The 27025-nt window shown below is 49.9% G+C and overlaps 1 protein-coding gene across 1 annotated transcript; it reads right to left on the bottom strand.

Annotated features, from left to right (window-relative positions):
• Window positions 1-1065: 1065 nt before the first annotated feature.
• On the bottom strand, window positions 1066-25422 carry HSPBAP1 (HSPB1 associated protein 1). Its single transcript, XM_075609879.1, has 4 exons — window positions 25252-25422; window positions 15235-15318; window positions 7495-7605; window positions 1066-1958 (listed from the first exon to the last, which is right to left on the bottom strand). The coding sequence occupies exons 1-4, from the start codon at window positions 25324-25326 to the stop codon at window positions 1425-1427; spliced, it is 804 nt and encodes a 267-aa protein (XP_075465994.1). The 5' UTR covers window positions 25327-25422; the 3' UTR covers window positions 1066-1424.
• Window positions 25423-27025: the final 1603 nt, after the last annotated feature.

The raw sequence follows: 27025 nt of genomic DNA on the forward strand, positions 1-27025 counted from the left end.
AAGTAGCAAGATTTAATCTATGATGGAACGGGTACTGTTTTCGCCTCCTTTTTTCAGCCAGGAGAATTTAATACATAAACTCCCCCCCCCCCCCCCCCAATAAATGTCTTGGTTTCTACATGAATATCCGATACACGTGCATACACGTGTGCGCTGGTTACTCCGCGGACTCGGTGTGTGGCTGGTAGCCGCCATAGAGAAATAATGAGCCACAGCATGAAACTTGCCCCCCTCAGACTGGATTTGAGTTCATATTGCCTGGCTTGGTCACTGTGAGATTATGGCCGGGTCAGTAACTGGAATCTTTAAAGGTCTCCAATGAGTGAGGGTCCGTGCCTTGCACGCGGAAGAAGCGTTTGGGGGCTGGAAGTGAGCTGTCATTGCTGATATGTGCAGCCATTCCTGAACGCGAAACGCCACTTTAAACATTACTGCCGGTAATATAGTTCAATATGCACGACTGCCAGTCCCCATAAACTCACGTCTGAGTCAGAACGACTGACACTGGCAAGAAACGGAGCACACAAGCATATTAGCCAAACTGAAGTGGCAGAGTGCCCCATCAAACTTCATTTGGAAAGGTAATTAGGGCGTTGTGAGTATTAATTCTGTTCATTTTAATGCAGCAAGTGAATCATTTAAAACCCTCAGCACATGAATGGTGCTGCTACAAACTGAAGCAGGGATATACCAGAACCTGGCGTAAAGAGGTGCACGGGGGTTATACTCAGGGATTTAATTATATTAATCTTACTAAAATCCACATGGGTTATTAATGAGGTTTATGCAGGCGTCCCAAACATGGTGGTTTTTCTTGGAAAATTCTTATATACGGTATTGCAATAACAAAACGTACCGCTCTGCTGCCGGGGGGCATATACCAGGGTGAAAGAGGGCAGAAAGAAATGTCTGATGTATATATATGTATATATATATATATATATATATATATATATATCATGGGGTGTGTGTGATAAAATGTTATTAGGTTACCAGCTCTTCTCACTTATATCACCCTCCATCGGTTTTGTTACCCAAATGTGCAAAGACAATGCATAAAATTAATTGGTTTTATAATATTATTGTTAAATCACATACCCTGCAAACTGTGTTCCGTGGTAAAAATAATACAGCACCTTTTCCAACAAAGAGGGTGACAGAGGTGGAGCTCGGACATTCGCCAATTTTCAAATGGATTCAGCCTATAACCAAACAAGTGCCCCACAGCGCATTGCTAATCCCCCGGCACTGATGGGGTTAAATCCTTATTGCACAGGAGGGCTCCCCTGTCACTTATTACGGTGAGTTAGAAGTAGGGGACGCCACACAGAACAATTCAAACTCTGCATCATTATACAATGCCGCATACCCGTGTTCACAAGGTGGGCATGGAACCCCTTTCCGCTCACACCTGCCACGCTGCTTCACGTTGTCTCGTTTTGCAGCAACAGTTGAGCCACCATGCGGATAACTTTAGGATTCACTAAACAATCCAGCAACTCATCACTTGATATGGTTCTCAGGGAAGCCGTCCTTAAGGTTGCCTGTGCGGTGTGTGCCGCCTGTGCGGTGTGTGCTGCGTGTGCTGCCTGTGCGGTGTGTGCCGCCTGTGCGGTGTGTGCCCCGGGTGCTGCCTGTATTTTACAAGTAGTGTACGGGGGGCAGTGTTCTTCCTCTGCCCTGTCCCTCTGTCCTTCCTCTGCCCTGTCTCTCGTTTCTCCTCTTCCCAAACCCGTGGGTTTTGGCAAAACCGGCAGAAGGTGCTGCCCAAAAGGGTCTTTGTGCCCGGAGGACGGGCTTCTCCCAGGCTCTGTATCACCGTCTGTCCGTCTCTTCTTAGTGGTGAATGCCCGCTTCTGCCTGCGCGTTTCGCCCTCGTTCTCCCCCAGCTGTTCCGTGTAGGCAGACACCGCGCTGTTTAAATAGCGCAGGTTGGTTTCGTGCGATGTCACCTCGCCCTGAAAACAAGGAAAGTTTGTTCTGGAATAAGGTCGGCATGTCACTGCTATCTCTCCAGACCTCGCTGACACCAAAGGAGGTACAGAACCGGGAACTTTCCCTTCGTTGGAAAAACTTAGGGACCCACATAGATTGCAGCCTTTTTTCACCCTGCTTCACCCCTAAAATATTTGTACTGTATTAATTACTGTATTCACCCCCACAGGCTTTTTAAATACCCAGTCAATTAAAAAAATAAAACAAAGGGAGGAACATCTCAGTCTCCCGGCTGCAAAAGAACAGCACCAGATTCATCAATGCGAACAAATCGCGCTCTGTTCAGTAGGGTTCCTTTCTGTTGGTAAACCTGGAGCAGTTTTTTGTCTCACTTTTATTGTAATTTTGATTTGATGATGTATATACCACCCCATAATCTCACTTGCCATATACATCCCCATGATTTTACCACCCCCGAGGATCAGGGTCTGCGTCCCTGTTCTGCCACATCTTTATTATCGCTTATCTTTCCCCCATACCGCGCCGGCACCTTGCCAGTATCTGAAGGACTTTTAAAAGCTGCTGAGATGGACGTGGGTTTGCAGGAATGAGACGCAGAGTATACAGAACACGGAATTGCCAGCTCAGTACCTCCCTACATCCCTGCAAAGCATGACACCGCGAAACCAAGAGACGGACAAACGGGAGCGCAGGAAGGCGATCGGAAGCATCTGTCATTACTAATAAAAAACATACAGCATTTCATTCATATTCATAACTCAGCCCCCGTTCTCAAGGAAAAAAATAAGAAACAGTGAAGCGTGTTAATGATGCCGGTTTTTATGCTGTGTGTTTTAGCACCAATACCCCTACCAGCTGTTTCCTACCCCCCAATAACCCCTACCCGCTGTTTCCTACCCCCCAATACCCCCTATCAGCTGTTTCCTACCCCCCAATAACCCCTACCCGCTGTTTCCTACCCCCAATACCCCCTACCAGCTGTTTCCTACCCCCCACCACCTGTTTCCTCCCCCCAATACCCCCTACCAGCTGTTTCCTAACCCCCAATACCCCCTACCAGCTGTTTACTAACCCCCAATACCCCCTACCAACTGTTTCCTACCCCCGATATCCCCTACCAGCCGTTTCCTACCCCCCAATACCCCCTACCAGCTGTTTCCTACCCAATACCCCCTACCAGATGTTTCTTACCCCCCAATACCCCCTACCAGCTGTTTCCTACCCCCCAATACCCCCTACCAGCTGTTTCCTACCCCCCAATACTCGCTACTAGCTGTTTCCTACCCCCCAAAACCCCCTACCAGCTGTTTCCTACCCCCAATACCCCCTACCAGCTGTTTCTCCCCCCCAATACCCCCTACCAGCTGTGTGTCCCCCCCCAATACTATTCATTTTGTTACAGCATTGGAGGGTCTCGTGGCGCTGGACTGCCCTGTTTCTTGATTCAGTGACCCCAGAACGGAAAGGGTAAGTATGCCGAGAAGTCAGGGGGTCCCCAGAGTTTAAAACATTGCAGTTCAGCTGAATGAGGCAACAAAAATCAATACTGAAACTCTCTGGGTTTGTCGCTTTACAGGGAGTGTATAGATACGAATAGGGGATCAGAATAGGTTACAGCAGGGGTTCTCAATTCCAGTTCTCAAGACCCCCCCCCCCCCAACAGGTCAGGTTTTCTGGATATCCCTGCTTCAGCACAGGTGGCTCAATCAGTGGCTCAGTATTAAAAGCTGACCTAATAGGACGTCCTTTGGCATTGTGTTCCCAGGTGAAATAACAATGACGGGCTTGGCATTCCTCTCCAGACCTCCATATCTGCGACACTCAGAGCGCCCTGGGTGCGTTCTAATTAAGGAATGAGCCTCAGATAGAAGCAAAATGAATTAACCAAAAGTGATCTCGATTTGCTGGATTTATTTTGAATGCAATCAATCATTTAGTTTTAACCTATTTAAAAACATTATCCTAGCAATGAATGTTTGAGGATGCTGTGACCTGGTGTTTGTGCTGGGGTTTCACGCCTTTATAGTTCCCTTATGTATTACGGCAAAATTGTCATTTTAGCAGCAATAGGGTGCACATAAATATGTTTATTTTATTATTCGGTGGGGCAAACAGATTGAATATGAGAGGGGGAGAGTCTTATTCTCAAATTAAGGCTACAGAATTAAAAATAAAATGATTTAAAAGTACACATGATGTTGTTTCTAAGAATTGCTACTCCATAAGACACCTTCCACTGTCCCCTCGCCCCCAGTGACCCCTCACCCCCAGTGTCCTCACTCCATGACCCCTCGCTCCACTGTCCCCTCGCTCGCAGTTTGACCCCCCCCACCAGAAGGCTGCAGTGTCCCTGTCTCCCCCAGTGTGCCCCCCCCCAAAGGCCGCAGTGTACAAGGTCTGAATTGCCTGGGGCACAGGGGGATAAAGTGTCTTGCCCAAGGTCACAAGGAGCGGACACAGGAATTGAACCTGACTCAAACTCATTGTCATTGTTTGCTGAGTGCCTTTCCTCAATGAGCCTCCCCAGGAGATCCCTGCTGTCCCTGAGTGTCGTACTGTATCCTTGTGCGTGTGTGTTATCTGTGATGTCACTGAGCCTCCCCAGGAGATCCCTGCTGTCCCTGAGTGTCGTACTGTATCCTTGTGCGTGTGTGTTATCTGCGATGTCACTGAGCCTCCCCAGGAGATCCCTGCTGTCCCTGAGTGTGATACTGAATCCTTGTGCGTGTATGTTATCTGCGATGTCACTGAGCCTCCCCAGGAGATCCCTGCTGTCCCTGAGTGTGGTACTGTATCCTTGTGCGTGTATGTTATCTGCAATGTCACTGAGCCTCCCCAGGAGATCCCTGCTGTCCCTGAGTGTGGTACTGTATCCTTGTGCGTGTATGTTATCTGCGATGTCACTGAGCCGCCCCAGGAGATCCCTGCTGTCCCTGAGTGTGGGACTGTATCCTTGTGCGTGTATGTTATCTGCGATGTCACTGAGCCGCCCCAGGAGATCCCTGCTGTCCCTGAGTGTGGTACTGTATCCTTGTGCGTGTATGTTATCTGCGATGTCACTGAGCCTCCCCAGGAGATCCCTGCTGTCCCTGAGTGTGGTACTGTATCCTTGTGCGTGTATGTTATCTGCGATATCACTGAGCCGCCCCAGGAGATCCCTGCTGTCCCTGAGTGTGGGACTGTATCCTTGTGCGTGTATGTTATCTGCGATGTCACTGAGCCGCCCCAGGAGATCCCTGCTGTCCCTGAGTGTGGTACTGTATCCTTGTGCGTGTATGTTATCTGCGATATCACTGAGCCGCCCCAGGAGATCCCTGCTGTCCCTGAGTGTGGTACTGTATCCTTGTGCGTGTATGTTATCTGCGATGTCACTGAGCCACCCCAGGAGATCCCTGCTGTCCCTGAGTGTGGTACTGTATCCTTGTGCGTGTATGTTATCTGCGATGTCACTGAGCCGCCCCAGGAGATCCCTGCTGTCCCTGAGTGTGGGACTGTATCCTTGTGCGTGTATGTTATCTGCGATGTCACTGAGCCGCCCCAGGAGATCCCTGCTGTCCCTGAGTGTGGTACTGTATCCTTGTGCGTGTATGTTATCTGCGATGTCACTGAGCCTCCCCAGGAGATCCCTGCTGTCCCTGAGTGTGGTACTGTATCCTTGTGCGTGTATGTTATCTGCGATATCACTGAGCCGCCCCAGGAGATCCCTGCTGTCCCTGAGTGTGGGACTGTATCCTTGTGCGTGTATGTTATCTGCGATGTCACTGAGCCGCCCCAGGAGATCCCTGCTGTCCCTGAGTGTGGTACTGTATCCTTGTGCGTGTATGTTATCTGCGATATCACTGAGCCGCCCCAGGAGATCCCTGCTGTCCCTGAGTGTGATACTGAATCCTTGTGCGTGTATGTTATCTGCGATGTCACTGAGCCACCCCAGGAGATCCCTGCTGTCCCTGAGTGTGGGACTGTATCCTTGTGCGTGTATGTTATCTGCGATGTCACTGAGCCGCCCCAGGAGATCCCTGCTGTCCCTGAGTGTGGTACTGTATCCTTGTGCGTGTATGTTATCTGCGATGTCACTGAGCCGCCCCAGGAGATCCCTGCTGTCCCTGAGTGTGGTACTGTATCCTTGTGCGTGTATGTTATCTGCGATGTCACTGAGCCGCCCCAGGAGATCCCTGCTGTCCCTGAGTGTGGTACTGTATCCTTGTGCGTGTATGTTATCTGCGATGTCACTGAGCCGCCCCAGGAGCTCCCTGCTGTCCCTGAGTGTGGTACTGTATCCTTGTGCGTGTATGTTATCTGCGATGTCACTGAGCCGCCCCAGGAGATCCCTGCTGTCCCTGAGTGTGGTACTGTATCCTTGTGCGTGTATGTTATCTGCGATGTCACTGAGCCGCCCCAGGAGATCCCTGCTGTCCCTGAGTGTGGTACTGTATCCTTGTGCGTGTATGTTATCTGCGATGTCACTGAGCCACCCCAGGAGATCCCTGCTGTCCCTGAGTGTGGTACTGTATCCTTGTGCGTGTATGTTATCTGCGATGTCACTGAGCCACCCCAGGAGATCCCTGCTGTCCCTGAGTGTGGGACTGTATCCTTGTGCGTGTATGTTATCTGCGATATCACTGAGCCGCCCCAGGAGATCCCTGCTGTCCCTGAGTGTGGTACTGTATCCTTGTGCGTGTATGTTATCTGCGATGTCACTGAGCCACCCCAGGAGATCCCTGCTGTCCCTGAGTGTGGTACTGTATCCTTGTGCGTGTATGTTATCTACGATGTCACTGAGCCGCCCCAGGAGATCCCTGCTGTCCCTGAGTGTGGTACTGTATCCTTGTGCGTGTATGTTATCTGCGATGTCACTGAGCCGCCCCAGGAGATCCCTGCTGTCCCTGAGTGTGGTACTGTATCCTTGTGCGTGTATGTTATCTGCGATGTCACTGAGCCACCCCAGGAGATCCCTGCTGTCCCTGAGTGTGGTACTGTATCCTTGTGCGTGTATGTTATCTGCGATGTCACTGAGCCACCCCAGGAGATCCCTGCTGTCCCTGAGTGTGGTACTGTATCCTTGTGCGTGTATGTTATCTGCGATGTCACTGAGCCGCCCCAGGAGATCCCTGCTGTCCCTGAGTGTGGTACTGTATCCTTGTGCGTGTATGTTATCTGCGATGTCACTGAGCCGCCCCAGGAGATGCCTGCTGTCCCTGAGTGCGGTACTGTATCCTTGTGCGAGTGTGGTACTGTATCCTTGTGCGTGTGTGGTACTGTATCCTTGTGCGTGTATGTTATCTGCGATGTCACTGAGCCGCCCCAGGAGATGCCTGCTGTCCCTGAGTGTGGTACTGTATCCTTGTGCGAGTGTGGTACTGTATCATTGTGCGTGTATGTTATCTGCGATGTCACGGTTCGTTCCGGCTACATAAACGCTGTCTTGTTAAACCTCTGTGTTCTGTCCGGCATCTCAACGATCCTCGGAAGTCCGATCAACCCTGATCGTTACAGGCAGCACCTTTAATCACAGATATAAATAAGGTGGACGCTCCTCACCTCTGTGGGGTTCAGCCAGTCCTGGGTGTTGTTGGGACTGTCTGCAGATTTGTACGCACACACAAGTATCCTGGTTATCGCCTCTTCCACACGAGATTCATGATCTGAATCCTTAACATTAACAGAGAGGAAAAAAAACATTTTACTAATTCTTTTTAATAATAATAATAATAATAGCATGTTCTTGTATAGCGCTGCTAGTTTTACGCAGCACTTTACAGAGACATTTTGCAGGCAAAATTTTCCCTGCCCCGTAGAGCTTACAATCTATGTTTTTGGTGCCTGAGGCACAAGGAGATAAAGTGACTTGCCCAAGGTCACAAGGAGTCGACACCGGGAATTGAACCAGGCTCCCCTACTTCACACTCAGTGTCTACTCACTGAGCCATCTAATCTGCGAATTTCTAACCTCCGGGCTCAACCTGGGGGCAGAAATATCCACGTCTGCATCTATCGGGCAAGAATACTTGGAGTTCTATGTATCAAGGCAATTTTGGTGCAAATCCATGGCATTTTCGCAGTGCACATACAGTACTGTGTGTATCAAAGCATTTTGCTTCAATTGTGCTCCATCTGTCCCATCTTGCACCTTGGGGAGAGTCAGTAGGAGGAGTTGGGGGAGTTACATGGGGCACAGATTATAATGAGATGTATCACATTCTGCGTCTCTCTGTCCCAGCTTGCACCTTGGGGAGAGTCAGTAGGAGGAGTTGGGGAGAGTTACATGGTACACAGATTATAATGAGATGTATCTCATTCTGCGTCTCCGCCCCAGCATGCACCTTGGGGAGAGTCAGTGGGAGGAGTTGGAGGAGTTACATGGTGTACAGATTATAATGAGATGTATCACATTCTGCGTCTCTGCCCCAGCTTGCACCTTGGGGAGAGTCAGTAGGAGTTGGGGGAGTTACATGATGCACAGATTATAATGAGATGTATCACATTCTGCGTTTCTGCCCCAGCTTGCACCTTGGGGAGAGTCAGTAGGGGGAGTTGGGGGAGAGTTACATGGGGCACAGATTATAATGAGATGTATCACATTCTGCGTCTCCGCCCCAGCTTGCACCTTGGGGGGAGTCAGTAGGAGGAGTTGGGGGAGTTACATGGGGCACAGATTATTATGAGATGTATCACATTCTGCGTCTCCGCCCCAGCTTGCACCTTGGGGGGAGTCAGTAGGAGGAGTTGGGGGGAGTTACATGGGGCACAGATTATAATGAGATGTATCACATTCTGTGTCTCTGCCCCAGCTTGCACCTTGGGGAGAGTCAGTAGGAGGAGTTGGGGGGAGTTACATGGGGCACAGATTATAATGAGATGTATCACATTCTGCGTCTCTGTCCCAGCATGCACCTTGGGGAGAGTCATTAGGAGGAGTTGGGAGGAGTTACATGGTGCACAGATTATAATGAGATGTATCACATTCTGCGTCTCTGCCCCAGCATGCACCTTGGGGAGAGTCAGTGGGAGGAGTTGGGGAGAGTTACATGGTGCACAGATTATAATGAGATGTATCACATTCTGCGTCTCTGCCCCAGCATGCACCTTGGGGAGAGTCAGTGGGAGGAGTTGGGGAGAGTTACATGATGCACAGATTATAATGAGATGTATCACATTCTGCGTCTCTGCCCCAGCGTGCACCTTGGGGAGAGTCAGTAGGAGGAGTTGGGGGGAGTTACATGGTGCACAGATTATAATGAGATGTATCACATTCTGCGTCTCTGCCCCAGCGTGCACCTTGGGGAGAGTCAGTAGGAGGAGTTGGGGGGAGTTATATGGTGCACAGATTATAATGAGATGTATCACATTCTGCGCCTCTGTCCCACCTTGCACCTTGGGGAGAGTCAGTAGGAGGAGTTGGGGAGTGTTACATGGTGCACAGATTATAATGAGATGTATCACATTCTGCGTCTCTGCCCCAGCGTGCACCTTGGGGAGAGTCAGTGGGAGGAGTTGGGGAGAGTTACATGATGCACAGATTATAATGAGATGTATCACATTCTGCGTCTCTGCCCCAGCGTGCACCTTGGGGAGAGTCAGTAGGAGGAGTTGGGGGGAGTTACATGGTGCACAGATTATAATGAGATGTATCACATTCTGCGTCTCTGCCCCAGCGTGCACCTTGGGGAGAGTCAGTAGGAGGAGTTGGGGGGAGTTACATGGTGCACAGATTATAATGAGATGTATCACATTCTGCGTTTCTGCCCCAGCTTGCACCTTGGGGAGAGTCAGTAGGGGGAGTTGGGGGAGAGTTACATGGTGCACAGATTATAATGAGATGTATCACATTCTGCGTCTCTGTCCCAGCATGCACCTTGGGGAGAGTCAGTGGGAGGAGTTGGGGGGAGTTACATGATGCACAGATTATAATGAGATGTATCACATTCTGCGTCTCTGCCCCAGCATGCACCTTGGGGAGAGTCAGTGGGAGGAGTTACATGGTGTACAGATTATAATGAGATGTATCACATTCTGCGTCTCTGCCCCAGCATGCACCTTGGGGAGAGTCAGTGGGAGGAGTTGGGGGGAGTTACATGATGCACAGATTATAATGAGATGTATCACATTCTGCGTCTCTGCCCCAGCATGCACCTTGGGGAGAGTCAGTGGGAGGAGTTACATGGTGTACAGATTATAATGAGATGTATCACATTCTGCGTCTCTGCCCCAGCATGCACCTTGGGGAGAGTCAGTGGGAGGAGTTACATGGTGTACAGATTATAATGAGATGTATCACATTCTGCGTCTCTGCCCCAGCATGCACCTTGGGGAGAGTCAGTGGGAGGAGTTGGGGGGAGTTACATGATGCACAGATTATAATGAGATGTATCACATTCTGCGTCTCTGCCCCAGCATGCACCTTGGGGAGAGTCAGTGGGAGGAGTTACATGGTGCACAGATTATAATGAGATGTATCACATTCTGCGTCTCTGCCCCAGCATGCACCTTGGGGAGAGTCAGTGGGAGGAGTTGGGTGTTATCAATAATCAAATGTTGCACAGGGATTTCTGTACAAAAGACATACGTCTTTTATTTAAAATTTTAGGACCCGATTCAGAGTTTGGACAAATAAAAAATCGCTCGGCTCCGTCACTATTTCTGGAATTACGACCCGATTTTAGAGTTAGGCTCTGAAGAGTCGTTAGCAGATAATGAAGTCATAAATTAGCACCGTTGGCATAAGGTCTACTTTTTACATCTTTCACCATCTAATGTCTGCGCGTAATAACGATGTCTGCGCGTAATAACGATGTCTGCGCGTAATAACGACGTCTGCGCGTAATAACGACGTCTGCACGTAATAAGGACGTCTGCGCGTAATAAGGATGTCTGCGCGTAATAACGGCGTCTGCGCGTAATAACGACGTCTGCGCGTAATAACGGCGTCTGCGCGTAATAACGGCGTCTGCGCGTAATAACGGCGTCTGCGCGTAATAACGGCGTCTGCGCGTAATAACGGCGTCTGCGCGTAATAACGACGTCTGCGCGTAATAACGATGTCTGTGCGTAATAACCATGTCAGCAGAACACGTCACTGAAACAGCATGTCCTTAAAAACATGAGTTTTGGGGCACTGACTTGTGTCTGCACACTGACCGAGGAAGAGGTCAGCGCTCAGTGCAATGTCTGAGGGAACAAGAGGCCAGCGGTCAGCGCAATGTCCGAGGGAACAAGAGGTCAGCGCTCAATACAATTTCCGAGGGAACAAGAGGCCAGAGCTCAGCACAATGTCCGAGGGAACAAGAGGCCAGCTATCAGCGCAATGTCCGAGGGAACAAGGCCAGCGCTCAGCGCAATGTCAGAGGGAACAAGCCCAGTGCTCAGCGCAATGTCCGAGGGAACAAGGTCAGCGCTCAGCGCAATGTCCGAGGGAACAAGAGAGCAGCGCTCAGCGCAATGTCCGAAGGAACAAGGCCAGCGCTCAGCGCAATGTCCGAGGGAACAAGAGGCCAGCGCTCAGCGCAATGTCCGAGGGAACAAGGCCAGCGCTCAGCGCAATGTCCGAGGGAACAAGAGGTCAGCGCTCAGAGCAATGACCAAGGGAACAAGAGGTCAGCGCTCAGTGCAATGTCCGGGGGAACAAGAGGCCAGCGCCCAGTGCAATGTCCGAGGGTACAAGAGAGCAGCGCTCAGCGCAATGTCCGAGGGAACAAGAGGTCAGCGCTCAGTGCAATGACCGAGGGAACAAGAGGCCAGCGCTGAGCGCAATGTCCGAGGGAACAAGAGGTCAGCGCTCAGCGCAATGTCCGAGGGAACAAGAGGCCAGCGCTCAGCGCAATGTCCGAGGGAACAAGAGGTCAGTTCGCAAAGCGAACAGGACAGCTCACATTTAATAGAGGAAAATGTGAATAATTAAGGATGATAAATTCTCTCCCTCCTTCTCCGGGGTTTTGGTCTATTCTGAGGAATATGACACTTTGCCGGGAGCTTCTGTGCATCAACAGAGCAGCACTTACAGCCCAGAACATGTACGTTACAAAAGCTGAATTCTCATAGTGTAGACGGATTAGCACGATCCCTTTAGGCACCTAATTAAGTAGGGTTCTTAAATTAAGAAATCCGTTAATCCAGCGATAATATGGATGCTAAAACAAGATGGCGCTACTTAACATGTTCAGCTTGTATAAATAAATCCGGGACCGACGCCTCCACTCTGACTGACGAGTTTTTGGCCAACTCTAAATTGGGGTCATATTTTTACGACCCTCAAAGCGGCAATTTCCCCCCACGCATTTATTTGCGCCACGACTCCCTCCAGTGTCACGATGTAGCGATAAACCCGTTACATTTTCTGCATTGCGGACACTGAGCGGTTAGTCCCAACAAAGCTTTTTTTATTTAACTACGGACCGCCCCCCCCGGAGCCTCTCAGGGGACTAAAAGAGTCTTCTGTATTCTGCGTTGGAAAGTTAACCCTTTCCCTGCTGGGAGGGTTTGTTTAACCCCTTCTCCGCCAGAGGAGCCAGTAGCGCATTGCGGCCCAACTGCCCTCAAATAGCAACGGGATTAATTGCGCAACATCGCTTTTACCTTTAAGGAATTCCTCTCCCCCCGCGCGCTCTTCCCATAGGGGGCGTGGGGAATAACGCGCTTTAATTCTGGACATGCCTCATTCCTCTGAAAATGATCCAGAAAGCCGCCATGGCGTTCACTCTCCTCTGCTTTAGGAATGGCGACTCCTGTTTGGTTTGGCGCAGTCACACCTGCTGCCCGAGAGAAATAAGGGAGGCTTTAACCCAGGGGCGGGCAACTCCAGTCCTTAAGGGCCACCAACAGGTCAGGTTTTCAGGATATTCCTGCTTCAGCACACTGACTGAGCCATCTGTGCTGAAGCCGGGACTGATTGAGCCACCTGTACTGAAGCAGGCATATCCTGAAAACTTGACCTGTTGATGGCGCTTGAGGACTGGAGTTGCACATCCTTCCCCACCAGAGGAGCCTGCGAAGAAGCACTGCGATATACAGGTACACTGCGGCCCTGCTGGGTGTTAAGAAGTTACACATGGAAAGAAAGCAATTTCCGTGTTGTATTTAATGATGCAAACACAAGGGTGGAGAAAGGTCACCCCAAGTAATCCCCTCTTTATTGGCAGTGGATTAAGACAGCGGGTCATGCTCAGCTTGTCTGGGGCTAATAAATGGAAACTAATTAAAGGGTTTTCATTATTCTCTTTAAACATGTCCACGGATCAGAAAAGTCTATTCTACTGCAGAACATGAAGGAGGAGTCCACACGTGAACAAAGAGGAGAAAGGAAAGACACACACACACACACACACTTTATTTCATATAGTGCTTTTCTCCCAATGGGACTCTAAGTGCTGCATAATTACTGTATAGCGCACAGGAATGTTACACACACGGCCCCTGCCCCGTGGAGCTTACAATCTATGTTTTTGGTGCCTGAGGCACAGTGAGATAGCGACTTGCCCAAGGTCACAAGGAGCCGACACCAGGAATTGAACCAGATTTCCTGCTTCACGCTCAGTATCGATGTTTAGAGCCAGTCTCTTTACGCGCTAAGCTGCTCCTTTTTATGGACTTACTACACATTACAGAGAGAGAAGGAGCGGCTCAGTGAGTAAAGACACTGACTGGCACTGACCAGGGGGAGCCTGGTTCCATTCCCGGTGTCGGCTCCTTGCGACCTTGGGCAAGTCACTTTATCTCCCTGTGTCTCAGGCACCAAAAACATAGATTGTAAGCTCCACGGGGCAGGGACTGTGTCTGCAAAATGTCTCTGTAAAGCACTGCGTAAAACTAGCAGCGCTATACAAGAACATGCTGCTATTATTATTATAAGACCTCCAATGTGCCGTCTATAACCAACTCATTTCAGCATGACATTTTAAAGAAAATAAATTAGGCGTCAATGCCTTCCTTTTTGGCCCCAGACAATTAATTAATATACACTATAGAAAGAGACTGGTGATAAATGGCGGTAGGAGATGATATTTCCAAATTAATAGGAATTAATATCTGAAATATATTTCTAGCGAACATTTTAACGATTGTGTGGTGCTTTATTTTGTGCAAATGAATTGCCCCCCCCGACCAAGATAATGTAAGTTGTAAGTAATTCATACATTCAATATGCTACAATCAACAGTCGCTTGTCCAAAATCCATTACTATGCACTCTCTCCGTAGGCTACACGCAACTCATTAGCCACAAAGCCATTACTGGGAAGACTGGAGTTAAAATTGGCACCATCAACGAATGCTAAATTTTTAATAAAGGGGATTATGAGCAGTGCACAAAATCAGAAGTAAAATATATCCTGAATGATGAATCACTTATTGGGTTGGAATTTGAATTTCATTATATTAGAAGAGAATGAATCTGTAACCAAATGATTTCTGTGCAGCTTAAAGAGCGTTAATGTATGAATTCCTCTGGGAAGTCGTGTAATGCGGTTCCTCCACACATATACTGTGTTACTGCAGCGGTGCAGGGAATGGAGCATTTGGGGGATATGGGAGAAGCCTCTGGGGAGAGGGGGGGAGAACCATGGAGCTTTAAATGGATTTTGGACACCTTGATGTTGGTCGGATATTGAATGGAAAGGCTAGTGACTATTAACTCCTTGCATGCCAGAGGACCCAGCAAGGCTTTGCAAAGGAAGAGCGACTTAGCCTGGATTATCGATCACATTCTATCGCATCGTATCCGGGACTCGGAACATGGGACTTGTTCGACTTCTATTAACAATCACATGATCGGATAAAATAGTACAACGGTGATCAGCACAATGAGGGCACGTGTGAATATAAACAGAAGACGGATTGGTTCAATGTGAAGAGGACATGCTCTGATATTACAGGGGCCTGTAACAGTGCAGGCATGACCTAAAGTCCCGATGCCTCTCTCGTTGTCACACAACACAAAAAGGAGACAGGGGCGTTAATGCCGATCTGGCCGGTTTGGCAGATTGAGGCTAGAAAAGGGGGACACAATGGTGTAATCTGAAGCCGAATTTTATACATCCCAATATATGTGCCTGTATCTCTTCCCTAACTCCTCCTACTGGCATCGCTGAGGGTATTGGGGGCAAAGCAAGATGAAGATATCAGTATTTTCATATTTGATACACCTGCCCCAAGAGAGTACTCAAAAAGTGCAATTTTGGGTCCATGTGAATTACCACTTCTGTCTGCAGAGCTGGCCGTGAAACCGACGCAACATCACAGGACAGGGAGGGACGGAAATCCGTGGCTTACGGCCACACAACGTAATTACCAGCTCAATCCAGGAGTTGACACTAACGGTGACGTCATCAACTGATTCCACGTAATGCCACCAGTGACGGGGGACGAAAAGAACCTGCAGAGGAGGAGGAAAGACGTCACAGCGAGAAGGAAGGATACTACAAGACTCCTTGCTTAACGCCTTCACGTTCAGGAGGACTGAACACAACTGGGACTGTGTGACGATAATGACAAACCGCAGCTTTTTAGGGAGTGATGAAGGGCATGTGAAAGGCATGTAAAGGGCAGCCATCTTTTGAGGCGCTGGAATTAACCGCTGTGCATTTTTTTCGGAAGAGAAATTAATATGTTAACGGTTTCAATAACATTTAATAACACTTTCTTACATAGGAATCCTCTTGGGCAGATTGGGTTTCGAACGCAGACATGACACAAAAGATGGAAGAATAATTAAACAGAAATGTCTAAAACAGCATTATTATGTTATCAGGCTGGGTAGAAACAGACACAAAGCCCTTCAACAGACGGATGTTAAGCAGCAAACCAAAGAATACTTTGTATATTAAAATGCTTCTTTGTAAAGCTTGAAACACGTTCCCCGTAGACGCTCACTAAGGCGATTCCCCGTAGACGCTCACTAAGGCGATTCCCCGTAGACGCTCACTAAGGCGATTCCCCGTAGACGCTCACTAAGGCGATTCCCCGTAGACGCTCACTAAGGCGATTCCCCGTAGACGCTCACTAAGGCGATTCCCCGTAGACGCTCACTAAGGCGGACATCATTTGTAAACAGGTTTTTAAAATTCCATCAAGGATTTTAGCTAGCAAATCCTGTTTTTTTGTGTCTGATATAAATACATATGATAATTAATAGAAAACAAAGGTAGTGATGTGTATTAATGACTCAGCATTGGTTTGATAGATGACACTCATTATTATTCAACTGATTTTAATTAGCTGTGTGGGCAATATTCAATAGCAGGGGCCATATTTCCTAAGCGGTGCTACTGCACCTTCGCCCCTGCCACTGCCGGTAGATACTTATCAGCACATCCATAAGATGTCTCCTGTCACAGGAAGGCGTCTTATAGAATAGCACTCCTTAGCAAGTCTGGCTCTGTGTTGTTTAAGGAAATCCTTGTGCTATATTCAATGGCTGCAGTGTGACAGCACAAGCAGCGCACATTTAAATGTCCTTGGGCACCAATAATCATTCTGCTGCAATATGCCAGGGAAGGGGAGAGGAGCCACACTGCGTATCTGCAGCACGTTGTAGCTGCACAGATAAAGGATTTAGCTACAAAGTCCCCACTCCCTCCCCAATCCACAGTCATCCCCCCCAACACCCGTAGCGCCCCCCATTTACACTCCCCCTCTCCCTATCCATTTTGCAATGGCAATACCGGAAGAGGTTGAAGGGACGCAGAATGGCGAATGACCCAGCGCCGTGAGATTTAGCCTCACATGTAATGAAGGCACAAACTGTTCTTTCTATGCAAAAACTTTGCCAGACAGAGTAACTGCCAATTATCTAGAAATTAGGGAGCAGATAAAAATACAACGGCATTAACCCTCTCCCTGCTGGAGGGGCTGGCACGGCACCTGCTCCGCAAAGCGCTGAATGAAAGGGTTACAATCAAAATTGAAAAGAAAAATCCACTCTCCGATGCTTTAAACAGCCGGTTTCACTCGGATAATTCTAAGCAGCAGTGAAAGAAAGTCCCCCGCAGAATTAATAGCAGATCTGGTTTTTACATTTCATTGTGTTTAATGGCAGATAGATACGATTAGTCTCTCAGCGGTTCCCCCCAATTTAGCCAACTTCCCAGTGCTTGATAGGATTATTTGGCTATTTAAAAGAATGGAACGGCATCCTGACTCTGTGCCAGGGCCCTGCTCCCTGCAGCATTCCCCCGGCTTATTCGGCAGCTACGTGGGAGGCAGAGGGCAGGAATTCACTTTACCTTGATCTGATCAAATACTTGCGGATACTGTATCTGCCTTGCAGTGGCACACTCTTACAGCTGCACGTCTAATATCTGAAGTATTTAACCCCATACACCTCCTGAGAGGGGACTGACCCATTAGCAACATATTAGGAGTGAGAAGTAAGTGAAAGAACTCAGATGTGTAACATCTCAGGACTGACAGCCTAATTCCAGATATGACATTAGGACTCACAACGTATAGTGTGCACTACTTTTGTTAGGGCTCAGGGCAGCCCTGACATTACACACAGGAAAGGACGCAGCCACAATATCAGCGCCTGGTCTGAATTACAAAGCAGGTCCTCGTATATAGAGAGGGGCGAAAACTGTGAAAATGCGTGTCACGGAATTTCCCTGCGCTTTCCATTCAAAATCCATTCCGCAGAATAAAATCCACCGGCAGGTCGTTCCAGTTTCCATCCGTGGGGATTAATCCAAAACCGCCATTGGCTACAATCCGCTGGTGGATTTTAACAACCCAATCCGTGGATCCTACAATCCACTGCTGGATTATAACAACCCAATCCGTGGATCCTACAATCCGCTGCTGGATTATAACAACCCAATCCGTGGATCCTACAATCCGCTGCTGGATTTTAACATTACTGTCCGGATTGGACTGCCGATGCTAAAATAAAATTAAAAAAATTAAAAGTCGAATCGCCGTGTTTGAGACGGACTCGCGGAAATTCGGTCAGTGCTTAAAGGGGCGAATCGCTCCTTGGACAAACGCGTAGTGGGATGTTTAGGGGAGTTACATCTGTGTGACTAACGCCTTTTTTATTCAAATCCAATTTGAAATCATTGTTGTAACGCTGGCGTGTAAACATGGCGAGCGGAAACTGGGGGGGCGTGTAAACATGGCGAGCGGAGACTTGGGAGCGTGTAAACATGGCGAGCGGAGACTTGAGAGTGTGTAAACATGGCGAGCGGAGACTTGGGGGCGTGTAAACATGGCGAGCGGAGACTAGGGGGCGTGTAAACATGGCGAGCGGAGACTTGGGGGCGTGTAAACATGGCGAGCGGAGACTTGGGAGCGTGTAAACATGGCGAGCGGAGACTTGGGGGCGTGTAAACATGGCGAGTGGAGACTTGGGGGCGTGTAAACATGGCGAGCCGAGACTTGGGGGCGTGTAAACATGGCGAGCGGAGACTTGGGAGCGTGTAAACATGGCGAGCGGAGACTTGGGGGCGTGTAAACATGGCGAGCGGAGACTGGGGGGCGTGTAAACATGGCGAGCGGAGACTGGGGGGCGTGTAAACATGGCGAGCGGAGACTTGGGGGCGTGTAAACATGGCGAGCGGAGACTTGGGGGCGTGTAAACATGGCGAGCGGAGACTTGGGGGCGTGTAAACAGGGCGAGCGGAGGCTTGGGGGCGTGTAAACATGGCGAGCGGAGAATTGGGGGCGTGTAAACATGGCGAGCCGAGACTTGGGGGCGTGTAAACATGGCGAGCGGAGACTTGGGGGGCGTGTAAACATGGCGAGCGGAGACTTGGGGGCGTGTAAACATGGCGAGCGGAGACTTGGGGGCGTGTAAACATGGCGAGCGGAGACTTGGGGGCGTGTAAACATGGCGAGCGGAGACTTGGGGGCGTGTAAACAGGGCGAGCGGAGGCTTGGGGGCGTGTAAACATGGCGAGCGGAGACTTGGGGGCTTGTAAACATGGCGAGCGGAGACTTGGGGGCGTGTAAACATGGCGAGCGGAGACTGGGGGGCGTGTAAACATGGCGAGCGGAGACTTGGGAGCGTGTAAACATGGCGAGCGGAGACTTGGGGGCGTGTAAACATGGCGAGCGGAGACTTGGGGGCGTGTAAACATGGCGAGCGGAGACTTGGGGGCGTGTAAACATGGCGAGCGGAGACTTGGGGGCGTGTAAACATGGCGAGCGGAGACTGGGGGCGTGTAAACATGGCGAGCGGAGGCTTGGGGGCGTGTAAACATGGCGAGCGGAGACTTGGGGGTGTGTAAACATGGCGAGCGGAGACTTGGGGGCGTGTAAACATGGCGAGCGGAGACTGGGGGGCGTGTAAACATGGCGAGCGGAGACTTGGGGGCGTGTAAACATGGCGAGCGGAGACTTGGGGGCGTGTAAACATGGCGAGCGGAGACTTGGGGGCGTGTAAACATGGCGAGCGGAGACTTGGGGGCGTGTAAACATGGCGAGCGGAGACTTGGGGGCGTGTAAACATGGCGAGCGGAGACTGGGGGCGTGTAAACATGGCGAGCGGAGACTTGGGGGCGTGTAAACATGGCGAGCGGAGACTTGGGGGCGTGTAAACATGTCGAGCGGAGACTTGGGGGCGTGTAAACATGGCGAGCGGAGACTGGGGGCGGGTAAACATGGCGAGCGGAGACTTGGGGGCGTGTAAACATGGCGAGCGGAGACTTGGGAGCGTGTAAACATGGCGAGCGGAGACTTGGGAGCGTGTAAACATGGCGAGCGGAGACTTGGGGGCGTGTAAACATGGCGAGCGGAAACTTGGGGCCGTTTAAACATGGCGAGCGGAGACTTGGGGGCGTGTAAACATGGCGAGCGGAGACTGGGGGGCGTGTAAACATGGCGAGCGGAGACTTGGGGGCGTGTAAACATGGCGAGCGGAGACTTGGGGGCGTGTAAACATGGCGAGCGGAGACTTGGGAGCGTGTAAACATGGCGAGCGGAGACTGGGGGCGTGTAAACATGGCGAGCGGAGACTTGGGAGCGTGTAAACATGGCGAGCGGAGACTTGGGGGCGTGTAAACATGGCGAGCGGAGACTTGGGGGCGTGTAAACATAGCGAGCGGAGACTTGGGGGCGTGTAAACATGGCGAGCGGAGACTGGGGGCGTGTAAACATGGCGAGCGGAGACTTGGGAGCGTGTAAACATGGCGAGCAGAGACTGGGGGCGGGTTCCTTTTCCCTTTTTTCCGATGTTACCATGTGTTCACTGCACTGCAAAGAATGAAGGAAATAACAAAGAAAGGAAACAAGAAAACAGTTTTGCTGACACAAAATATTACAATACAGTATTTATCTAAAATAAAATATTTTAACAGGGGGAAAAAAATGAAAAACGTGTGTCCTGGGATAAAAAAAGACAGGAAAAAATGAATATACTGTGTAGTTCTCACACTGTATACGGCATGTATACGGCATGTATACTGCATGTATACTGCATGCCCACGAGGTGGCAGTGGCCATACGTTTATAACAAAGTGCAGCCGAGTTGGTTACACTGTTTCCATGTTGGGTGGCCATGCAACACGCCACCGGCTTTAATCACCAAGTGACCATCAATGAAACAAAATGGCGTTATTGGTGTTTAACACCAATTGTATTTATCGTCCTATTCCCTAAATCCCTATTGCCAGAGGGAAAGCAGTGTGAAGGGACTTATTACTGCAGGTATATTGTGTAACGCGGAGCATGCAAATGAGTAATTAACACGAGTACTTATTCCCAGAACTGCGATACTTAGAAAAAGTTCCCCAGAACGAAACGCGTTGAAGTTTGCTGCTGTCCCACATCCAGATGACTTACCAATAAAGGAATTTTACTGCAAGACCTGCTCTTATCATCTTTTGCTGTGCGCTGCACACTTTGGCCTTTGGAATACTTAGTAATATCAGGCTGCAGGCACAAGGTATCACCGATTTATATCACACACCGCAGGCTGGCGTTAGGGCTATCCTGCCTATATACGGAATGGCCACCAGAGACACAGGCAAGATTATTATTTATTATTATCTTTTATTTGAATGGCGCCAACAAATTCCACAGCTCAGTACAATGTGGGGGGGGGGGGGGGGGGGAGAATAATATTGTCTGACAGAGAGAGCATGCACGTTCAGACAAACGGACAACAGGAATGTGGATGTACTGTACAGATGACGCAGACGCTATTACACATTTTTAGCACAGGCTAATGCATTTACCATGGTGGCTGCAATCGCTGGCGCATTGTGTGCGTCTTGCTGCAATGCGCCACAGGGAACAGTGCGGCTGTCACATCTGTATGTATCCTGCATGGTACAGAATGTCAGAGTTGGGGTGCAGCACGAGAGAAGGGAGGTTGGAGAGGTAGTAATGAGTGAGGTGGAGAGACGTAGATCATGAGCAGAGAGTAGTTAAGTGAGAACTTTTAACTTGTTTATTAATGACCTTGAGGTTGGCATCGAGAGCAAAGTCTCCATCTTTGCTGACGACACTAAATTGTGTAAGGTAATAGAATCAGAGCAGGATGTCATTTCTCTCCAGAAGGACTTGGAGAGACTGGAAACGTGGGCAGGTAAATGGCAAATGAGGTTTAATACAGATAAATGTAAATGTGCATTCGGGGATGCCAGAATAAACTGGCAACTTACACATTAAATGGGGATAAATTGGGGGAATCCTTGATGGAGAAGGATTTAGGAGTGCTTGTAGACAGCAGGCTTAGCAATAGTGCCCAATGTCAAGAAGTAGCTGCAAAGGCAAACAAGATCTTATCTTGCATCAAACGGGCAATGGGTGGAAGGGAAGTAAACAAAATTATTCCCCTTTACAAAGCATTAGTAAGACCACACCTTGAATATGGAGGACAGTTTTGGGCACCACTCCTTAGAAAAGACATTATGGAACTAGAAAGAGTGCAGAGAAGAGCCACCAAATTAATAAAGGGGATGGACATTCTAACTTATGAGGAGAGGCTAGCTAAATTATATTGATTTACATTAGAAAAGAGGCGCCTAAGAGGGGATATGATAACTATATACAAATATATTTGGGGACAGTTCAGGGAGCTTTCAAATGAACTATTCATCCCACGGGCAGTACAAAGGACTCGGGTCATCCCTTAAGGTTGGAGGAAAGGAGATTTCACCAGCAACAAAGGAAAGGGTACTTTACACCTCCCATCCTTGAGAAAGCGCAGGTCCCCCTTCGCGTGAAACGTACGTCGGCATGACGTCATCACGCTGACGTCGTGAAGGAGGCAGGAATCCGGTGAGACCAGTCCGTGTATCGGGCTGCAGCGGGGTTAAATTATACAGGCTCGATTGATTTCATTGTGAATGTGATCTGGTTATATTGAAGTGTGTGGGGGTTTACAACTACATACACTGGCGACACACTTTATTCGAGCTCGGCTAGTCCCACGAATTCAGGTATACCCGGGTGTATTGAGGTTTGTGACTGTTTTCTGCCCGAGTGCATTGGGTTATTTTCCAGGCAGGGATTGAAGCATTTTATTCCCGCTGGCTGCAATACTGCACAGTATATATATATATATATACTGCATTCCAATTCATGAATTTATGCCATCTGGTAGACACGCGAAGCATTGCAGCCTATTAAATCCTAATCATTATCATTTAACAGATCAGCCGCCCATCAGCCAGGCATGAACCCAGGCTGGGAAGGCAAACGCAACGGGGCTTGTCAGAGGTGAGGAGCGGCGCATTCCAGGTATCTGCCAGGTACATACTGGGTATTTGCTCGAATAAAGTGTGTCGGTGCAGTATTGTGATATTGTGTGGATTTACAAGTGCAACTGCCTCGCTATACTAGCGGCTAGAGGGGTGTAGCATACACTGGTGCTGGAGACCCTGCGAATACTATGTGTATCACTGCGGTATGCAGTTGTATCGTCTATCAGCGCCACTAACAATATTCACTTGCTCCACACACACCTACACACTCTACCTTACAAGTGGATATAATCCATTAGTATTGATCACATAGGGCGAAACTTTTAAGCCTAACGAGTAGAGCCGCCCCGCAGCATAAGCGATCAGTCAATGTGCAACCCAAAATTGTGTTAAAACAGCTGTGAGTACTATTGGAGATACTAAGACACGGTGGCGTTTATCTATAGTTTTCTACCTGCGCCGCCACATTGTGCATTTATCCCATGCACACCTACACACTATGGTTGCATAGTTATTCATTTCATTCATAGCCAATGAACAGTGGCAATTTATATATACCTATATGGTAAATAGATGGTGATTTATTCTGACCGCTTCAGCTGTGACTGTTTCCCGGATCCATATTTTAATTGGTTTTAGTTAGTCTAGAGCATGCGCCGTTTATGTTGTGAGTCTTGTTGATATTTAATAAAATTTTGTTATTTTGGCTATGGCATTTTAGTGGCAATTGTCCTCACTCAATGCAGTGAGCAATTGCTTCCCTGTAAAGGTTGACTGAACCATCACTGTAGATAGGTATTGATACCTTATATATTATCCCTAGCCTAGTGTGCAATCAATGAGGATCTTTTGAGTGGGTCTCTTTACCCACTTTTATATGTTTGTCGCTTGTCTACACTATCCTCCTCTGCACCGGCAGGGAATATAGAAATATCTGAGCATTGGATTAGATGTTCAGGTGAGCGGTGAATCAACAAGTTATGTACACAATACTTTACAGTAAGGGCAGTTACAGTGTGGGATTCATTACCCATGGAGACTGTGATGCAGATACAATAGATTTGTTCAAAAAAAGTTGGACATCTTTTTAGAAATGAAAGGTATACAGGGATATCTATATAAAATTAAAAGTTTGGTTGTGTGTGGGTTTGTGCACACGCTGTGATTGGCCTGCAGGGTGGGGTGACGTCAGCAACACGGCTACGCACGCCCTCACCCTCACAGCCTCCTCACACCGCGTGAGAGCCACACGCCGTGCAGCCATACTGTCCTGACCTGCCTCAGCCAAAGCTGCCTCACCTGCAGCCGCACCGCCGCCTCACCCAAACCCGGCTCTTCTCCCCTCCACGCGCGCCGCCAGCACCAGCGCCACTCCGCTCCGTAAGAACCACAGCCGCCGCCTCACCCAAACCAACCCCTTCCCCGCCTCACCCAAACCCGGCTCTTCTCCCCTCCACACGCGCCGCCAGCACCTGCCCCGCCGCTCCGCAAGATCCCAAGCCGCCGCATCAGCAAAACTACCCCCCCGTCTCATCTACCCACCCAGTCACTGCCTCACCCACCCAGTCACTAAGTCAACCACCCACCCAGTCACTGCCTCACCCACCCAGTCACTAAGTCAACCACCCACCCAGTCACTGCCTCACCCACCCAGTCACTAAGTCAACCACACACCCAGTCACTGCTTCACCCACCCAGTCACTGCCTCAAGTCACTGCCTCACCCACCCAGTCACTGCCTCATCCATCCACCCACCCAGTCACTGCCTCACCCACCCACCCAGTCACTACTTCAACCCGACCCACCCAGTCACTGCCTCAACCCGACCCACCCAGTCACTGCCTCAACCCAACCCACTCAGTCACTGCCTCAACCCGACCCACCCAAGTCACTGCCTCAACCCGACCCACCCAAGTCACTGCCTCAAAGTCACTGTCTCAGCCACCCACCGCCTCCCAAACCCACCCACTATCAACCGCCTCCAACACCCACCCACTCACCACCTCCCACACCCACCCACCGCCTCCCACACCCACCCACCGCCGTCCCTCCGACCCAAACCCACCGCCTCCTAACCTCCCACCCACCGCCTCCTTCCCTCCTACCGCCTCCCTCCCTCTCACCCATCGCCTCCCACCCACTCCACCGCCTCCATCCCAACCCCCCACCCACCGCCTCCCTCCTAAATCCCGGGCAACACCGGGTATATCAGCTAGTACCAAATAAGTATACATGTGAAGGATGTTAATCAAGGGAGTAATCCGATTGCCAATTCTTGGGAGTCAGGAAGGAATTTATTTTCCCCTTATGAGATATCATTGGATGATATGACTCTGGGTTTTTATGTTTGTCTTCCTCTGGATCAATAAGTAAGTATAGATATAGGATAAAGTATCTAGGATAAATTTATCTATAGAAAACCCCAGTGATCAACTACTTCTATCAGCTCTGTGTGCTGCGTGCGATGGCGAGCCCCTGAGCAGTAACGGGGCAGCTGCGTCACGGCTCATTTAGGGAAGAACATAAGAATATCGGCATTATTTCCATGGGACGGATGAGGCTTTAGGAAGTTTGAGTGGTTTGTTTTTGCCGCTACAAAGGTGAACAAATATAACAAAGTTTTGGTCCCAACTTGCCCCCATTTTTATATATCCCTGCATCATTACCTGTCCTGGGAGTAAGGTGACCACGTGAGGACGGGCGCGGGAAAACAAAGGGTAGCACCCCAAGTCGGGATTCATGATGTTAACTTTGCTGAAGATACTCGATTCTTCATAGGGTATCCGGCTGGGGTACAGGTGAGCAGTGTCTTCAGGGGGGAAAAGGTGCCAGGATTTCCTGCAACACAGAACACAGAGAGAGCTGGTACTGGGTCCTAACCTGCTCCCGCAGCACAGGGAACTACAGCACAGAATACAGAGAGAGCTGGTACCGGTCCTAACCTGCTCCCGCAGCACGGGGAACTACAGCACAGAATACAGAGAGAGCTGGTACCGGTCCTAACCTGCTCCCGCAGCACGGGGAACTACAGCACAGAATACAGAGAGAGCTGGTACCGGTCCTAACCTGCTCCCGCAGCACGGGGAACTACAGCACAGAATACAGAGAGAGCTGGTACCGGTCCTAACCTGCTCCCGCAGCACAGGGAACTACAGCACAGAATACAGAGAGCTGGTACCGGTCCTAACCTGCTCCCGCAGCACAGGGAACTACAGCACAGAATACAGAGAGCTGGTACCGGTCCTAACCTGCTCCCGCAGCACGGGGAACTACAGCACAGAATACAGAGAGAGCTGGTACTGGGTCCTAACCTGCTCCCGCAGCACGGGGAACTACAGCACAGAATACAGAGAGAGCTGGTACCGGTCCTAACCTGCTCCCGCAGCACAGGGAACTACAGCACAGAATACAAAGAGAGCTGGTACCGGTCCTAACCTGCTCCCGCAGCACGGGGAACTACAGCACAGAATACAGAGAGAGCTGGTACCGGACCTAACCTGCTCCCGCAGCACAGGGAACTACAGCACAGAATACAGAGAGAGCTGGTACCGGGACCTAACCTGCACCCGCAGCACAGGGAACTACAGCACAGAATACAGAGAGCTGGTACCGGTCCTAACCTGCTCCCGCAGCACAGGGAACTACAGCACAGAATACAGATAGCTGGTACCGGTCCTAACCTGCTCCCGCAGCACGGGGAACTACAGCACAGAATACAGAGAGAGCTGGTACCGGTCCTAACCTGCTCCCGCAGCACGGGGAACTACAGCACAGAACACAGAGAGAGCTGGTACCGGTCCTAACCTGCTCCCGCAGCACGGGGAACTACAGCACAGAATACAGAGAGAGCTGGTACCGGTCCTAACCTGCTCCCGCAGCACGGGGAACTACAGCACAGAATACAGAGAGAGCTGGTACCGGTCCTAACCTGCTCCCGCAGCACGGGGAACTACAGCACAGAATACAGAGAGAGCTGGTACCGGTCCTAACCTGCTCCCTGCAGCACGGGGAACTACAGCACAGAATACAGAGAGAGCTGGTACCGGTCCTAACCTGCTCCCGCAGCACGGGGAACTACAGCACAGAATACAGAGAGCTGGTACCGGTCCTAACCTGCTCCCGCAGCACGGGGAACTACAGCACAGAATACAGAGAGAGCTGGTACCGGTCCTAACCTGCTCCCGCAGCACGGGGAACTACAGCACAGAATACAGAGAGAGCTGGTACCGGTCCTAACCTGCTCCCGCAGCACGGGGAACTACAGCACAGAATACAGAGAGAGCTGGTACCGGTCCTAACCTGCTCCCGCAGCACGGGGAACTACAGCACAGAATACAGAGAGAGCTGGTACCGGTCCTAACCTGCTCCCGCAGCACAGGGAACTACAGCACAGAATACAGAGAGAGCTGGTACCGGTCCTAACCTGCTCCCGCAGCACGG

Source organism: Ascaphus truei, chromosome 7 (genome assembly GCF_040206685.1).
Source record: "Ascaphus truei isolate aAscTru1 chromosome 7, aAscTru1.hap1, whole genome shotgun sequence".
NCBI classification, from domain to species: Eukaryota; Metazoa; Chordata; class Amphibia; order Anura; family Ascaphidae; genus Ascaphus; species Ascaphus truei.